Source organism: Gorilla gorilla, chromosome 12 (assembly GCF_029281585.2).
Source record: "Gorilla gorilla gorilla isolate KB3781 chromosome 12, NHGRI_mGorGor1-v2.1_pri, whole genome shotgun sequence".
Taxonomy (NCBI): Eukaryota; Metazoa; Chordata; class Mammalia; order Primates; family Hominidae; genus Gorilla; species Gorilla gorilla.
Genome location: NC_073236.2, coordinates 113,558,862 through 113,573,417, shown reverse-complemented (window position 1 = coordinate 113,573,417; position 14,556 = coordinate 113,558,862). Strand labels below are relative to the sequence as shown.

The 14,556-nt window shown below is 43.5% G+C and overlaps 2 protein-coding genes across 6 annotated transcripts in view; one reads left to right on the top strand and one right to left on the bottom strand.

Annotated features, from left to right (window-relative positions):
• ADGRF3 (adhesion G protein-coupled receptor F3) overlaps positions 1-6,855 on the bottom strand; it is a 41,376-nt gene extending 34,521 nt beyond the window's left edge. The window contains exon 1 of the mRNA XM_019021297.4: positions 6,742-6,855. Coding sequence (XP_018876842.4) covers positions 6,742-6,855 — 114 coding nt within the window. The remainder of the gene's footprint in view (positions 1-6,741) is intronic.
• The window catches only part of SELENOI (selenoprotein I), a 48,800-nt gene continuing 40,968 nt past the window's right edge, over positions 6,725-14,556 (top strand). For 4 of the 5 annotated variants that reach the window (XR_008676759.2, XM_055377600.2, XM_055377601.2 and 1 more), the window contains exon 1: positions 6,778-6,910. Coding sequence is in view for 4 of the 5 variants with exons in the window: in XM_055377600.2 (XP_055233575.1) it covers positions 6,854-6,910 (57 nt within the window). In the remaining variant the exon portion in view is untranslated. Of the gene's footprint in view, positions 6,911-14,556 lie in introns of all 5 variants that reach the window. The other variant, XM_004028959.5, reaches the window with a different exon arrangement.

The window sequence follows — 14,556 nt, the reverse complement described above, 5'->3', positions numbered from 1 at the left end:
GCTGAGGCTTGAGAATCGCTTGAACCCGGGAGGCAGAGGTTGCAGTGAGCTAAGATCGTGCCACTGCACTCCAGCCTGGGTGACAGAGTGAGAATCTGACTCAAACCAACCAACCAACAAAACAAAACAAAACAAAACAAAACACCCCCAAAACTGCATTTTAATGTATATTTTTTTCTTTCCTCTTGGGTTTTAAGATGTAATTTTGAAGCAAACTGCAGAAGCCTTTTCCCTTAGCCTTGATATAGATTCCATGGTCCCTCTGTTTCTCATGGTATATGCTCCCTTCACATTTATCTAACTGCATGCTAGTATCTAATTATACGCCTTCTTAGAAGTTCCAGGGGCTAATCTTGAGACAGGCAGACCAAGCCTGGAGACCCAACTGCAAAATTCCAGAGACGAATTCAAGGCAGCTAGTTAACAACCTGGCCATTGTTGAGATGACATCAGCCCGCATTCCAGGTGGATTAGGACCCAAGAGAGCCACCAGAACAAGACCCACACTGTACTCAGCACAATTCTCACATGCCTTCCTTATCAAGTTTTCCCTTTTTAAACCTCTGCTTTCCCTTCAAAAATTGAAACGATTCCTTTGGATAGAAATCTGGCCACTTTCCCTTTACCAGTTTTGGTTAATCAAATCATTTTCTTTCTACCAGACTTCGCTCTTGTTAGACTCTGCAAGCAGTGAGCATCCCAACCTGTGTTCAACTGCAATTTTACATATTGTTTCCTATTTGTATATCTTGTTTTCTAGACTTATAGACAACAGTGTCTGATTAAAAAAAAATAGAGCCAGCTTCCATTAGAGTTCTGGTCAAACAGGCCACATAGCCTTAGTTATACATGTCAAGGAAAAAGTGAAAGTCTTAGGTAGTAGAGCTCTATGTTGGCCACTGTTGCTTTAACCCCAGTATTTCCAGAATTCCTACAGGAAAAATGAATTATATTAATTATAACAATGTTCTTTACTCTCTTGTTCCACTTAGGATTTTTTTTTTCTCCTAGTGACCTTCTCTTTCACCAAAACTGAATGACCATTGATCCAATAATCTCAAAGTTTCATGAAGGTGAAAATAATCCTCATTCAAAAATGAAGGCCCTTGCATGGCTGTGTGTTCAAACTGAAATTAAAAAAGAACAGTGGTTACATTTGGTTGCATCTGCATACCTGACATTAGATGAGATTAACATTGCCAAACAAAAATAAAGAGAAAGGCATCGCAGAGGTGATGCCCCAACGGCTACTCATCTGAATGATTTGTTCTCTCTTTACCTACAGTTCTGCTTCCGCTTTAGTGGAGTAATAAAGGGGAGGAGGATGTGTGTGTGGGAGAGGTATTAATTCTTCCTCCATTCATAGAATACAGATGCTGGTTCACTACCAGAACTTCAGGAATGATGAAAATAAGACTGCCCAGTGTAAAACTTTGCCTGCAATCAGTTTTTAAAATAATGCTTCTTTTATTTAACAGACATGCTCATGAGTAATGGTTATAACAGAGAAACAATCACTCGCCTTCAAAAAAAAATAATGGCAAATATGTAGATGGTCTAAATTACTAGACCTGTGATTTTACTCTTGCCTCATTATCACACTGGGTCCCTCTGAATCTTTAAACTGTCTCTAGACTTCGAATGACTACTGACACTATTGGTTTGGTAGGTTAAGACCACAAAAATGGCCATAAAACCACTGAGAAGACCGGGCAAGGTGGCTCACGCCTGTAATCCCAGCACTTTGTGTGGCCAAGGCGGGTGGATCACCTGAGGTCAGGAGTTTGAGACCAGCCCGGCCAACATAGTGAAACCCCATCTCTACTAAAAATACAAAAATTAGCCGGGCATGGTGGCGGGCGCCTGTAGTCCCAGCTACTGAGTCTGAGGCAGGAGAATCGCTTGAACCCAGGAGGCAGAGGTTGCGGTTAGCCAAGATCGCGCCACTGCACTCCAGCCTGGGCAACAGAATGAGGCTCCGTCTTGAGAAACAAACAAACACCACTGAGAAGCTAGTTGAGAATAAGTCACAAAATAGCAGAGACACCATCCTCCCCCAGCAACATAGGAAGTAGGAGGTATTAGCTTACGCTGAATCTCATTATATTGCGTAGACTTTTTCTGTGACAAAAATATGACTGATGACCCACTCATACAGTTCCCTTTACATTCTTACCTAAGAGGATTATGATTGAAAAATGTAAAATATAGCAAAAAACAGGCAGACAAAACCCCACTTGAGAAGATTTACTATAATAACTGGGGAGTTCCTTTTTTTTTTTTTTTGGTAGAGACAGGGTCTCCCTATGTTGCCCAGGCTGGTCTTGAATTCCTGGGCTCAAGGGACCCTCCTGTCTCAGCCTTTCAGCATGCTGGAATTTGATTAAAAACTGACTTGTGAGCTGGGCGCGGTGGCTCACACCTGTAATCCCAGTGCTTTGGGAGGCTGAGGCGGGCAGATCACGAGGTCGGGAGATCGAGACCATCCTGGCCAACACGGTGAAACCCCATCTCTACTAAAAATACAAAAAATTAGCCGGGCATGGTGGCAGGTGCCTGTGGTCCCAGCTACTTGGGAGGCTGAGGCAGGAGAATGGCGTGAACCCAGGAGGCGGAGATTGCAGTGAGCTGATATCGCGCCACTGCACTCCAGCCTAGGTGACAGAGCAAGACTCCATCTCAAAAAAAAAAAAAAAAAAAAAACAACTGACTTGTGATTTTTTTTTTTTTTTTAATATCTTACCATCAACTTGTAGAAGCATAGTGTAGTGGAAAATTATTCAACTAAAAGTCTGATGACCTGTGTTCCTCTTTCCTGGGTGACTTTTGGTAAGATATATTACTATTCTATTGTTCCACTGTATACAATTGGAACAGCCATCAGGCCCATGGCTCAGGATTGTTAGTCATGTGAAACTGCTTTGAGAACCAGAGTTTATGTGTATAAGGCATTCATTTTTATTTTAAAATGAGAACTAAATCAATACCTTTTTACAAACTTCTTTGGAAGACCCTGCCCATTTTTATGGCTTCAATAACTTATATTGGAGTTATTAACTATATTAGTCCTTAATTAACCTCCAATATTTTTTGGCTGTCTCCATTTATCTGATACACTCTTATTCAGACTAAATAAAACAGGCACTCCAGGAATTTAAAACACTTTATTTTGGTTATATTATAAAAATAAAAATATTGTTTCTAGCACGAATTGATATTTTCTATGATTATTATTCTGGAAGGCAAAATGCCTGATCTTGAGTGTACAAGATGTAGAAGAAATAAACTTCAATGGATGAAGAGGCAGACAAGGGAAACAAAGCAATAATAAACTACACTCAGGAATGTGGCGTGTAGAGCACAGATGGGAATAACAAGGCCAATCTAAAGCAGTCCGGGGCAGCTGGGCTGCCTTAGGGAAAAATGCCTCCTGGAATAAAATTTGGGAACGAGGAAACAGAAAGGTGACTTAGTTCCAAAGGCAAATTTGTTTCCATGACATTTTTCTCTTCCCACGTGACCATGCCTGCCGGGTTTAGGATTCACAGAATTCTGCGAAAATACAGTCATGCATCACTTAATGACAGGATATGTTCTGATAGTAAATACAAAAGCCAGTAAGATAGTTAGTTATTATCAAGTATTCAGTAGTGTACATAATTATATGTGCTATACTTTTAGATGACTGGCAGCGCGGTAGGTTTGTTTACACTAGCATTACCACGAACGTGAGTAATGCCTTGTGTTACAACATTTTGACAGCTAGGATGTCACTAGGTGACAGAAATTTTTCAGCTCCACTATAATCTTAAGGGACCACATGTGGTCCCTCATTGACGGAAACATGGTTATATGGAGCATGACTAATATCTTAAATTTGTATGAGTTTAATTGAACAGACTGGGGCCATATCATTGTAGGTAAGACAAGATTTCCCAGATGAGTTGACTTAATCTCAGAGAAGTTATATGATATAGTTTCATTGAATTTCAGAGATGAATAGGATCGTAGTACCTAATAGGTTCTAATGGATCGAATTAGATCTTAGGATCAAATGATCTCTTTTTTTTTATTTTTTTGAGACGGAGCCTCGCTGTGTCACCCAGACTGGAGTGCAGTGGCGCGATCTCGGCTCACTGCAAGCTCCGCCTCCCGGGTTCACACCATTCTCCTGCCTCAGCCTTCCGAGTAGCTGGGACTACAGGCGCCCGCCACCACGCCCGGTTAATTTTGTTTTTATATTTTTAGTAGAGACAGGGTTTCACCGTGTTAGCCAGGATGGTCTCGATCTCCTGACCTCGTGATCCGCCCGCCTCGGCCTCCCAAAGTGCTGGGATTATAGGCGTGAGCCACCGCGCCCGGCCCAAATACACTCTTTTTGAAAAAGAGAACTGGGGCTAAGTGAAGTAAGTTGTCTGGGATTACACAGCCAGTAACATGCCAAAGTATAAACCAATTTCTGGGTTATGCTTCAGCTTATAAATTATCAGATGAATTTATAATTGATTCAAACTTGTTACAACCTTATGCAGAGAAGCAGCAAATTGTAACTGCTTTCACAAAATTAAAAGTTACTGTTTTAAAAAGTGCTTTTAAAGAGAATATCAGAGGTAGAAAACAATTTTAAGAATCAATCATGTCATTTTGAGTTTGCTTATATCTGAACTGATAAACAATAAGTGCAGTTTATAAACTATTATTAGCTTGCACTGAAGTCACATTTTATGGCTTTCCACAATTAACTAAGTTTTACAAGTATGAAGGGTTTTTTTGGTTTTGTTTTTGAGACGGAGTCTTGCTCGGTCGCCCAGGCTGGAGCGCAGTGACACAATCTCGGTTCACCGTAACCCCACCTCCCAGGCTCAAGCGATTCTCCTGCCTCAATAACCTGAGTAGCGGGGACTACAGGGGCGTGCCACCACGCCCGGTTAGTTTTTGTATTTTTAGTTGAGACGAGGTTTCACCATATTGTCCAGGCTGGTCTCAAACTCCTGATCGCAAGTAATCCCTCCGCCTCAGGCTCCCAAAGTGTAGGGATTACAAGCGTGAGCCACCGCGCCTGGCCGAGACTCTCATTTCTAATGTTCTTCTCAAAACTGGTACTTCACAGCATATGAAAGAGATCTTTGCTCATTCATTCAATAAAATACGTTGATCATGTATTATTTGCAAGCCCCCTGGGTTATGGAACATGGGGAAAATTAAGATGTATAAGATGCAAATACTGCCCTCGAGGGCAAGTGTGATAAAGGACACTGAAGTTTATTGGTTGGCGGGCGCCCACTCTTCAAAAAATGCAAAAAATTTAGCCGGGTGTGGTGGTGTGCGCCTGTAGTTCTAGCTACTTGGGAGACGGAGGCAAGATCACCTGAGCCAGGGGAGGTCGAGGATGCAGTGAGCCGTGATCACGTCACTGCATTCCAGCCTGGGTGAGTCAGTCCCTGTCTCAGGGGGCGGGGAGAAGCTTATTATTTACCATATACCAAGTATAAGATTATCTATTACTTTCTAAGAATCATGCTTTAGGAGGGGAGATTAGACATGTAGTAATAATACTGTTTGGCATATCTCAGGTCCCCAATAAATAGTTGTTAAACGAATGAACATAAAAGCATCTCAAAATAATCGCCCTTATTTCAGAGACCCAGAGAGACTGAAAGGCTCCCTGAAGTAGTGGTTTCCCATAACACAGATCTCATTTCATGTTGGGTCGATCATTTCCGAGCTTCGTAACTGAGTGACTCTGGGCAGGCTGCCTAATCTGAAAAAGGGGATAATGCCTTTCACTTCGGTGTTGTTATGGGGTTGATAATGTATGTGAAGTTCTCCCCACAGAAGGCGCTCAATAAAAAGCAGCAACTATTATAAAATTTTATTAGCAGATACTCACTAGCCATTGATCTAGTGTTTTTTGTTTGTTTGTTTTACAATTAACTGGGCTCCAGTTATGTAAAACACCTCTTGCAAACGCATTTAAGGACTCGTCGAGACTGAGAGATCACTGCTTTTATCTGGTCGGGAGACACCAGCAATCTTAATTTGGAACGGTTTGATAGAGCGGAGTGCGATGAGGCGGTCCAAGGTTCCTAAGCAACATAGACCTGAGGGGCTTGTCTCCAATGTCCTTTCACCTGTCTTTCAAGTCCCTCTGCTGACCGCACAAAGACTCCCGTGGCCCCAGCAGCAGCTCGGACTTCTCTACATCTAACCACGTTTACTAAATTTCTACGGCACGCAGCGCAGCGCACCGCACCAGGAGCTGGGAGCGGCTCGCGGTACAGACCTCCTTCCTCTTTTACTTCGCTGCAGTGGGAGAACTAAGTCCTCTTACCTGAGGCACTGCTGAACTGGTTCGCAAGCAGTTACTCTACCCCCAAGACTAAAATGGTATCCCCCATATCGCCACTCAAGTGTGGATACCACGCAAATCCCACCTTCCCCCGGGACCGGGAGCAAAGCCCGCTGGGAAATTGACCTTTCACCCCCTCTCTTGCCTTACCTCAGCTCACCAATTTTGACGCTAGCAAATGAAGCGACGAAGAGAGCTGGAAGGCGGGACTTAGTGTTGCCTGATCCACGCCGATTGGATAACAACAGTGTCGGGGGACGGGCCGCTCGAGCGGGCTAGCAACGCCCCCTCGGTGGGCGGGGAGAAGCGTGGGCTGCGCTTGCGCACTGAGAGGGGGCCGAAGGGGCCGAGGCGGCTACGCGTGCGCGGTGGGCGGAGTGCGGCTCTCCTACCTTCTCGGGCAGCCCAGTCTTTGCCATCCTTGCCCAGCCGGTGTGGTGCTTGTGTGTCACAGCCTTGTAGCCGGGAGTCGCTGCCGAGTGGGCGCTCAGTTTTCGGGTCGTCATGGCTGGCTACGAATACGTGAGCCCGGAGCAGCTGGCTGGCTTTGATAAGTACAAGGTACCGCGGGCCGGCGGATGCCCCTCTCCCTGCTCACGGCCTCGCCCAGGCGGCTGAGGGGCCGGCGCGGCGCGGTCCGTGTCACCTTGTGCCGCGTGGCTCCGGGCGGGCTGGCGGGCGTTCCTCCGGGGGTCCTGCGGGTCCTGGGGATTGGGGGTCGGGGAGCGTGGGAGCATCCTAAGCCCGCCGCCCGGAGTCGGCACCCCCCGGGAGATGTCCTTTTCCTTAGGAGAGCCCTCAGTGATCATGGAGCGAGGGAATTCCCTTCCTATTTTTTTTTAAACTTATTATTTTCGTAAGCCCCCGAAAGGATGGAGTTCCTTCTGTTGTGTCAATCGCCTTCATTTTAGTGAAGTTTCCACTCGCCTGTCATGCATACAACTTCGGAGGAGGAGATGATCGTTTGGCAGATGAGGCCCGGGAGGGGAGCGACTTGCCGATGCCATCCTGCTGATGTCTCCACTTCTGCTCCCGGCAGGGACTTCCTAAGCGGCAGCTTGTGGCGCTAGGGCCACCAGATGAAAGGGAGGTGCACAGGAAGGAGCTGTGGAGTAGAAAGAGCGCGGGCTTTCGAGCACATACAAACCTGATACAAAAGTCAGATTTATTTCGTCTTGGGCACATCATTTTAACCCCGCTCAGCCTCTCTTCTGTGTATGAAACTGAAAGTAATAGCTTCTGCTGTGCAAAATGATTAGAGGAATTTGTGAAGCGCCTGGCAACATACTAGGACCCCATTAAATAAATGCTGGTGGTTAACTTTCCTCCAAATCTGGTTCCCATCCGCAGTTCCTTTACCAATGAATGACTCTAACCATCCAGTCGACCAAGCCTGAAATATGGGCTTTAACCCTTCATCCTTGTTATCCGTTCATCTTCACATCTTAGCTTAAATATTGCTTCCTCAAAGAAGCCCTCCCTACGTGCCCCTTTCCTCCTTAAATGTGCGCTTTGTTCGTTTATGGAATTGCTGCTTTAGCGTGTCTCGCCATTAGAATATAATGCCCAACTCATTAGAGTTTTCTTGTGGACCATCATGGCTTAAGCACAGTGCTACTAGGCACCCAGTAAGCATTTGTGGAATGAATGAATAACTGAAAAAGTCATAATGGATTTTGTTTAACTCGAGTTAAAAAAAAAAAGCAAGGGTCCTTAGAAGGTCACATAGCATGTTTCTCTGCTTTCAAGCCGTATTGTGCCATACCATTCTGAACTGAGGTGATGACTTGTCTTAACATTTTAAGTGGAAAGAGGGTCCAGAGCCTTCTTGGTAACTCGGGCCAGTGCTTTTCAACTTTCATTTTAGAAGGCTGTTAACACAGATACCTCCTGTTTTGCCTTAAGCTCTACCCCCCTTTTGTTGTCTGTTCTGCAGGGTAAATATTGACATATAAAACATTTTCTTCCTTACTAGGGTCTGACTTTCTAAGTGCCAATAAAATAGCTATTTCAATGGGAGCAGTGTTTGTAACAGGAAATCTCCTTTTTCTTATACAGAATCTTCCCTAGATTTATATTTTCAACTAAATAAGTGTCTTAATTTACTAGAAGTTTCGTGTAATTTTCTGTTCTGATCTTTCCCCCTTTTTTATTATATAAGTTCCTGTATCTGACAGCAGATGACTTCCTATCATCCTGGAAAACAAAGGTCGATTTAGCAAGCGTCCAATGTTCACTAAAATAATTTGTTGATATCATTTTAGTTATAATGAGGCTTCCTTGGGGAAAAAAAAGCACACATTTATAACCTAAATATTCTTCTATTGCAATTACTCAATACTGCATTTATATTAAAATTATGAATCCAGTGGTATCCAAAGGAAAAATCCATGGGATCAGTTTTGCTTGAACACAAATCTCACAGATCTTTTTTTCTTATCGTTGCGTTCCCCTTATGTTGTCTTCAGATAGTAAGCACTTTATAAATGCTTATTTTAAAAAGTCTTTTTTCCCCATAAATGGGTAAAGATTGAAAACACTCAAAAGATATTTTGTATTCCCTCATGTGATGCTTTATAAGAGGGATGTAAAGAAGAACTGATACTACAAAAGCAGTTGGTGGAAAAATTACTTTTGAAGTAGTTTAATTTATCTTCCCTAGAGGTATATCTGAGAGCTACAGTTGGAAACCTGGCAGGTATACAGAATAACTGCTGAAAGGGGTGCACACGGGGAGTGGAAATTAGGTTTCTGAAGCAGGAAACTATAAGACAATTGATTTTTGGTATGGAAGAGCATGGGATGGATTCTGTGTTATGTATTGACACTTGTATTCGCTATTGTGTTACTTAACGCAATTGTATTAAACAGTTAGTTGACTATTAGTTGAATGTCTACTTTCTCTTTTAGGACTTGAGCTTTTAAGAGGGCAGGCCCTATGGCTGACTTTTTTTTTTTTTTCTTTAATAACATGACTGAGGTCTAGCACAGTACCATGAACAGAGTAAGTGCTAAACAAATATTGAAGGAATGAGAGTGTAAAAGAATCTAAACCATTTTGGAAGTATGGTAAAAAAAAAAAAAAAAAAGGAGCTCTATGTCTGGATATTGAAAGGATGCTTTTGTATTTTAAATGTGAAGATATCGGGTTTAACTACCATTGCCATTGTTCTCTGTTGCTTATTAACTAAGGTAACTTCAGAGAATTATACTGAAGGATTTCAGCCTTATTTTTGCCTCTACCCATCCTTTGTTTTGGACAGGTTTTTTTTTTTTTGGAGATGGAGGTTTGCTCTTGTTGCCCAGGCTGGAGTGCAATGGCGCGATCTCAGCTCACTGAAACCTCCGCCTCCTGCGTTCAAGCGATTCTCCTGCCTCAGCCTCCCGAGTAGCTGGGATTACAGGCATGCACCACCTCACCTGGCTAACTTTGTATTTTTAGTAGAGGTGCATTTCTCCATGTTGGTCAGGCTGGTCTCAAACTCCCAACCTCAGGTGATCCGCCCTGGCCTCCCAGAGTGCTGAGATTACAGGCATGAGCCACCACACCTGTCTTTTTTTTTTTTTTTTGAGATGGAGTTTTGCTTTTGTCTCCCAGGCTGGAGTGCAGTGGCGCGATCTCAGCTCACTGCAGCCTCCGCCTCCCGGGTTCAAGCAGTTCTCCTGCCTCAGCCTCCCGAGTAGCTGGGATTACAGGCACCTGCCACCATGCCCGGCTAATTTTTGTATTTTTCGTTGAGACAGGGTTTCACATGTTGGCCAGGCTGGTCTCGAACTCCTGACCTCAGGTGATCCACCCACCTCGGCCTCCCAAAGTGTTGGGATTACAGGCATGAGCCACCGTTCCCGGCCCTTGGACAGGTCTTTATAGTTGAGGGATTTTTCCCCACTTATCTAAGGGTGAAACTGCAAGTTTTTTTTTTTTTTGTCCTGGTTTGCTCATCATTTGGGAAGGCAAAGTTTTAATTGATAGCGTAGCAGCTACTTTGAAATTGTATCATTTTGCCTCAGGGAGGAAATGTTCTGTGAAATATCTTGTTTGGTTGGTTCAAGAAGTTATTTGTCTGGGCACAGTGGCTCATGCCTGTAATCCCAACACTTCCGGAGGCTGAGGTGGGAGGATGGCTTGAGGATAGAAGTTGGGCAACATAGTGAGACCTCATCTCCACACAAAAAAAAAAAAAATTAGCCAGGCACGGTAGCACGTGCCTATGGTCCTAGCTACTTGGGAGGCTGAAGTGGGAGGATCAGTTGAGTCTGGAAGTTGAGCTGCAGTGAGCTATGATTGTGCCACTGTTTTGCAGCCTGAGCAACAGAGAAAGACCCTGACTCAAAAAAAAAAGTGTGTGTGTATAAATATATATATAGTTTCATGATGAACTGGTTTTTGATATTATGGTAATTAATTAACTTGGCTCTCAACAACAACAGCCTGATTATAGGAATCATGATAATTGTGAATTTATTAGTATTACAATTAGAGGTGGTAAAGAGAGATTGTGTTTGCATCTTAATGGTAATGCTAAAGAACCAGAATCTGGCCTTTAACCTTACTAGTTCCTGAAAATTTCATAAAAAATTATTTTTATTCTTATCTTTTTTTAGAGACAGGGTCTTGCTTTGTTGCCCAGGCTGGAGTGCAGTGGTGCGATCATAGCTTACTGCAGCCTTGAATTCCTCAGTTGATCTTCCTCCCTTGGCCTCACAAAGTGCTGGGATTATAGGCAGGAGCCACCGTGCCTGGCCATCATACAGTTTGATTTTGTTTATTCAACAAGCATTTATTGAGGGTCTACTCAGTGTCAGGCATAGCATTTAGGCTGCAGAATTAAGCTAAGTTGAAATTCTTGTCTTCAAATAACTCAGTTTGGTGGCATGTGAACATGTAAATGAACAGTTATAAAAAGTTAATAAGTCCAGTTAGGCAAGTGCTGGCTGCTGTGGAAGAGGAGAGGAGGCAGCTTCCAGGGAGTGGGAGCTAGAGTTGAGAAAGCCTTCAGGGGATGGAGGTGAAGGCAAAGCTCAGTCTAGAAAGATGAATATATATATTTATATTATATAGAGAGAAGGAGAGAGAGAGAGATGCTGCTCCATTTATGATGGGTTTCTGTTCCTGATAGACCTATTGTAGTCAAAAATACATTTAATACACTTAACCTACTGAACATCATAGCTTAGCCTAGCCTACCTTAAATGTGCTCAGAACACTTAGATTAATTCACCTGTACTTGAGCAAAATCATCTGGCAGTGCAGTAGAGAATTGGTTGTTCACTTTTTTTTGAGACGGAGTCTCATTTTGTTGCCCAGGCTGGAGTGCAGAGGTACAATCTCGGCTCACTGCCACCTCCACCTCCTGGGTTCAAGCAATTCTCATGCCTCAGCCTCCTGAGTGTCTAGGATTACAGGCACGCACCACCACACCCGGCTAATTTTTGTATTTTTAGTAGAGACGGGTTTCGCCGTGTTGGCCAGGGTGGTCTTGAACTCCGGACCTCAGGTGATCCGCCTGCCTTGGCCTCCCAAAGTGCTGGGATTACAGGCATGAGCCACTACACCTGGCCTGTTCACCCTTGTGATTGCATTACTGACTAGGAGCTGTGGCTCGCTGTGCTGCCCAGAATTTCAAGAGAATATCATACCACTTTCTACCGAATGCGTGTTGCCTTTGCACCATTGTAAAGTTGAAAAATTACGAGTGAAACTGTCATAAATCAGACTGTACTACCAGGTTAAGAGGGGAGAAAGGCATTATGGAACAAGAGAGCAATGGAGTGTAAAGTGATGAAGGCCTCAGGGTATTTTCTGGGAACCACAAGAAGTTAGATAAGGTCTTTAGACATAATGGTGGAGTGGCAGGAGATGAGACTGGAGAGTGAGGTGGGGTGCTGTCAGAGGGGGATGATTTGATGTAAAGGACTTCTGGATTTGATCCTGTAGATCACTGTGTGGTTCAAGGACTATTGGCAAGAATCACTTCGGGAGGGTCTTTAGCAAATTCCTGGCTCTCTTTGGGAGATACAGATTGGATAGATTGCGGTTATTTCTATGTTTAAGAAATACCTCAGGCCAGGTGCAGTGCCTTAGGCCTGTAATTCCAGCACTTTGGGAGGCCAAGGCAAGTGGATTGCTTGAGCCCAGTAGTTTGAGACCAGCCGGGGCAATATGGTGAAACCCAGTTTCACCAAAAATACAAAAATTAGCCAGGTGTTATGGCGCATACCTGTGTCCCAGCTACTCTGGAGGCTGAGGTGGGAGGTTTGCTGAAGCCTGGGAAGTCAAGGCTGCAGTGAGCTGAGATCACGCCACTGCACTCTGGTCTAGGTGACAGAGTGAGACCCTGTCTCAGAAAAGAAAAAAAAGCCAAATATCTTAAGTGGTTCTTAGGCACATTATAGTGCTATAGGTTTTGGGGAGCCACTGTTTAAAATTGAAATCCAGACAGGATCACATTTCAATTTTAGGAAGCTCACTCTGGCAGTGTGTAGAAGATGGAGAGAGGTAGAGGTGATCTGGAGGCCTTTTAGGATGCTTCTGCATAAAACTAAGTTAAGAAATGTCAAAGGCCTGAACTAAGGGGTGGGGATAAAAAGGAAGGAGTGGGGATTCTAAAGATAGACGTCAAAACAGATTGACCTGCACACTGAATTTAGCCAACAGTTATGTTTAATTTGGCCCACACTTGCTTTCTTTCAAAAATTACTATCTCTAGCCGGGCGCGGTGGCTCACGCCTGTAATCTCACTTTGGGAGGCTGAGGCAGGTGGATCACGAGGTCAGGAGTTCGAGACCACCCTGGCCAACATGGTGAAACCCTGTCTCTACTAAAAATACAAAAATTAGCTGGGCATGGTGGTGTGTGCCTGTAATCCCAACTACTTGGGAGGCTGAGGCAGGAGAATCGCTTGAATCCGGGAGGTGGAGGTTGCAGTGAGCCAAGATCGTGCCACTGCACTCCAGCATGGGAGACAGAGCAAGACTTCATCTCAATAATAATAAAAAAAATTAGTGTCTTTCTCATAAAAATCCAGATTTCTGGATTCTCTTGAAAAAAAAAAACCAGAATATTGGACTATACTGGCCCTGAACTTCCTCTTGACAAGAATCAGCTGATGCTGAATAGTGCTTGCCCTCTTTTTGTTTGCTCTCTAATTTGCCATTTCTCTACCAGTGCATATGCTTTATGCAGGAATGCTTTGTTCAGTTTACCTGCCAGATCCCTGTGATCCTTGATTTGAAGATACAAGATTGGCAGAACATGGTGACTGACTAGCTGGAGGTGGTGTAGAGGGCCACATAAAAGACGGGGAGGAGTCTGGGATGACTCAGGTTCTGGTAGGATGACTGGGTGGATAGAGGTGGTAGTCACTGAGGCAGGGTTTTATGAAACAGCATGCTGTTTTATATATATAATTTAAAAAAAATACAATAGTGTTTTGCACAGGTCACTTCTCTTGGATGGGACCACATGAAAGTGTGGCTTATGGACTTGGAATTAAAACAAAGAAAACTTGTAAAGAAATCTCGTTTGTGAATGAGTTGTCCTCTGTTAGAGGACATTTCTGTAAAAATTTCAAAGATACGAACACTTTTCCTTTTAGAGCCTCAATAGAAAGAGCATGAGAAATTGTTGATATTTTGATTTTCATTTATTATGACTACAAGCTGACTACAATACAATATGTTAATTATGGCATTGCCTGGATCCATTACAGTTAATTGAAGCGTAACTTATCTTTAATTGTACCTTGGTCACCTTGACTAGATTTGGGGAACTGCCCTCTCTTCCCTGTAAGTACATTAATAAGGCTTGAAATGTATTCTAGTTGTCTTAGATAGTGATTTACATATGTCTGGCAGAAAGAATTATTTCTGCAGTTGGCAGAGACAAGAAAGATGGGTGGAAAACTGCAGAAGGGGAGAGATTTAGTGGTAAGAAGATGGCTACTATATTTTTAGGTGCTATTTGGAGGAAACATCTTGAATTGGATCTTTTACTACCTTCTGAAATAACAGTTCACTGATGATGGCTTGTTTCTCTAACTGCTGTAGTGCTTAAATATTAAGAAATTCTTTGCTAAATAAGAGTTTGCCTACTGCATAAGGGAAACTTGGGGAAAGGTGTGCCATTCAAAGACACCCGTGGGAACCAAGGCACAGACACTGGAAAGACCCTGGTATGTTAGAAGCACAAGGAAGTGGCGGGTGTG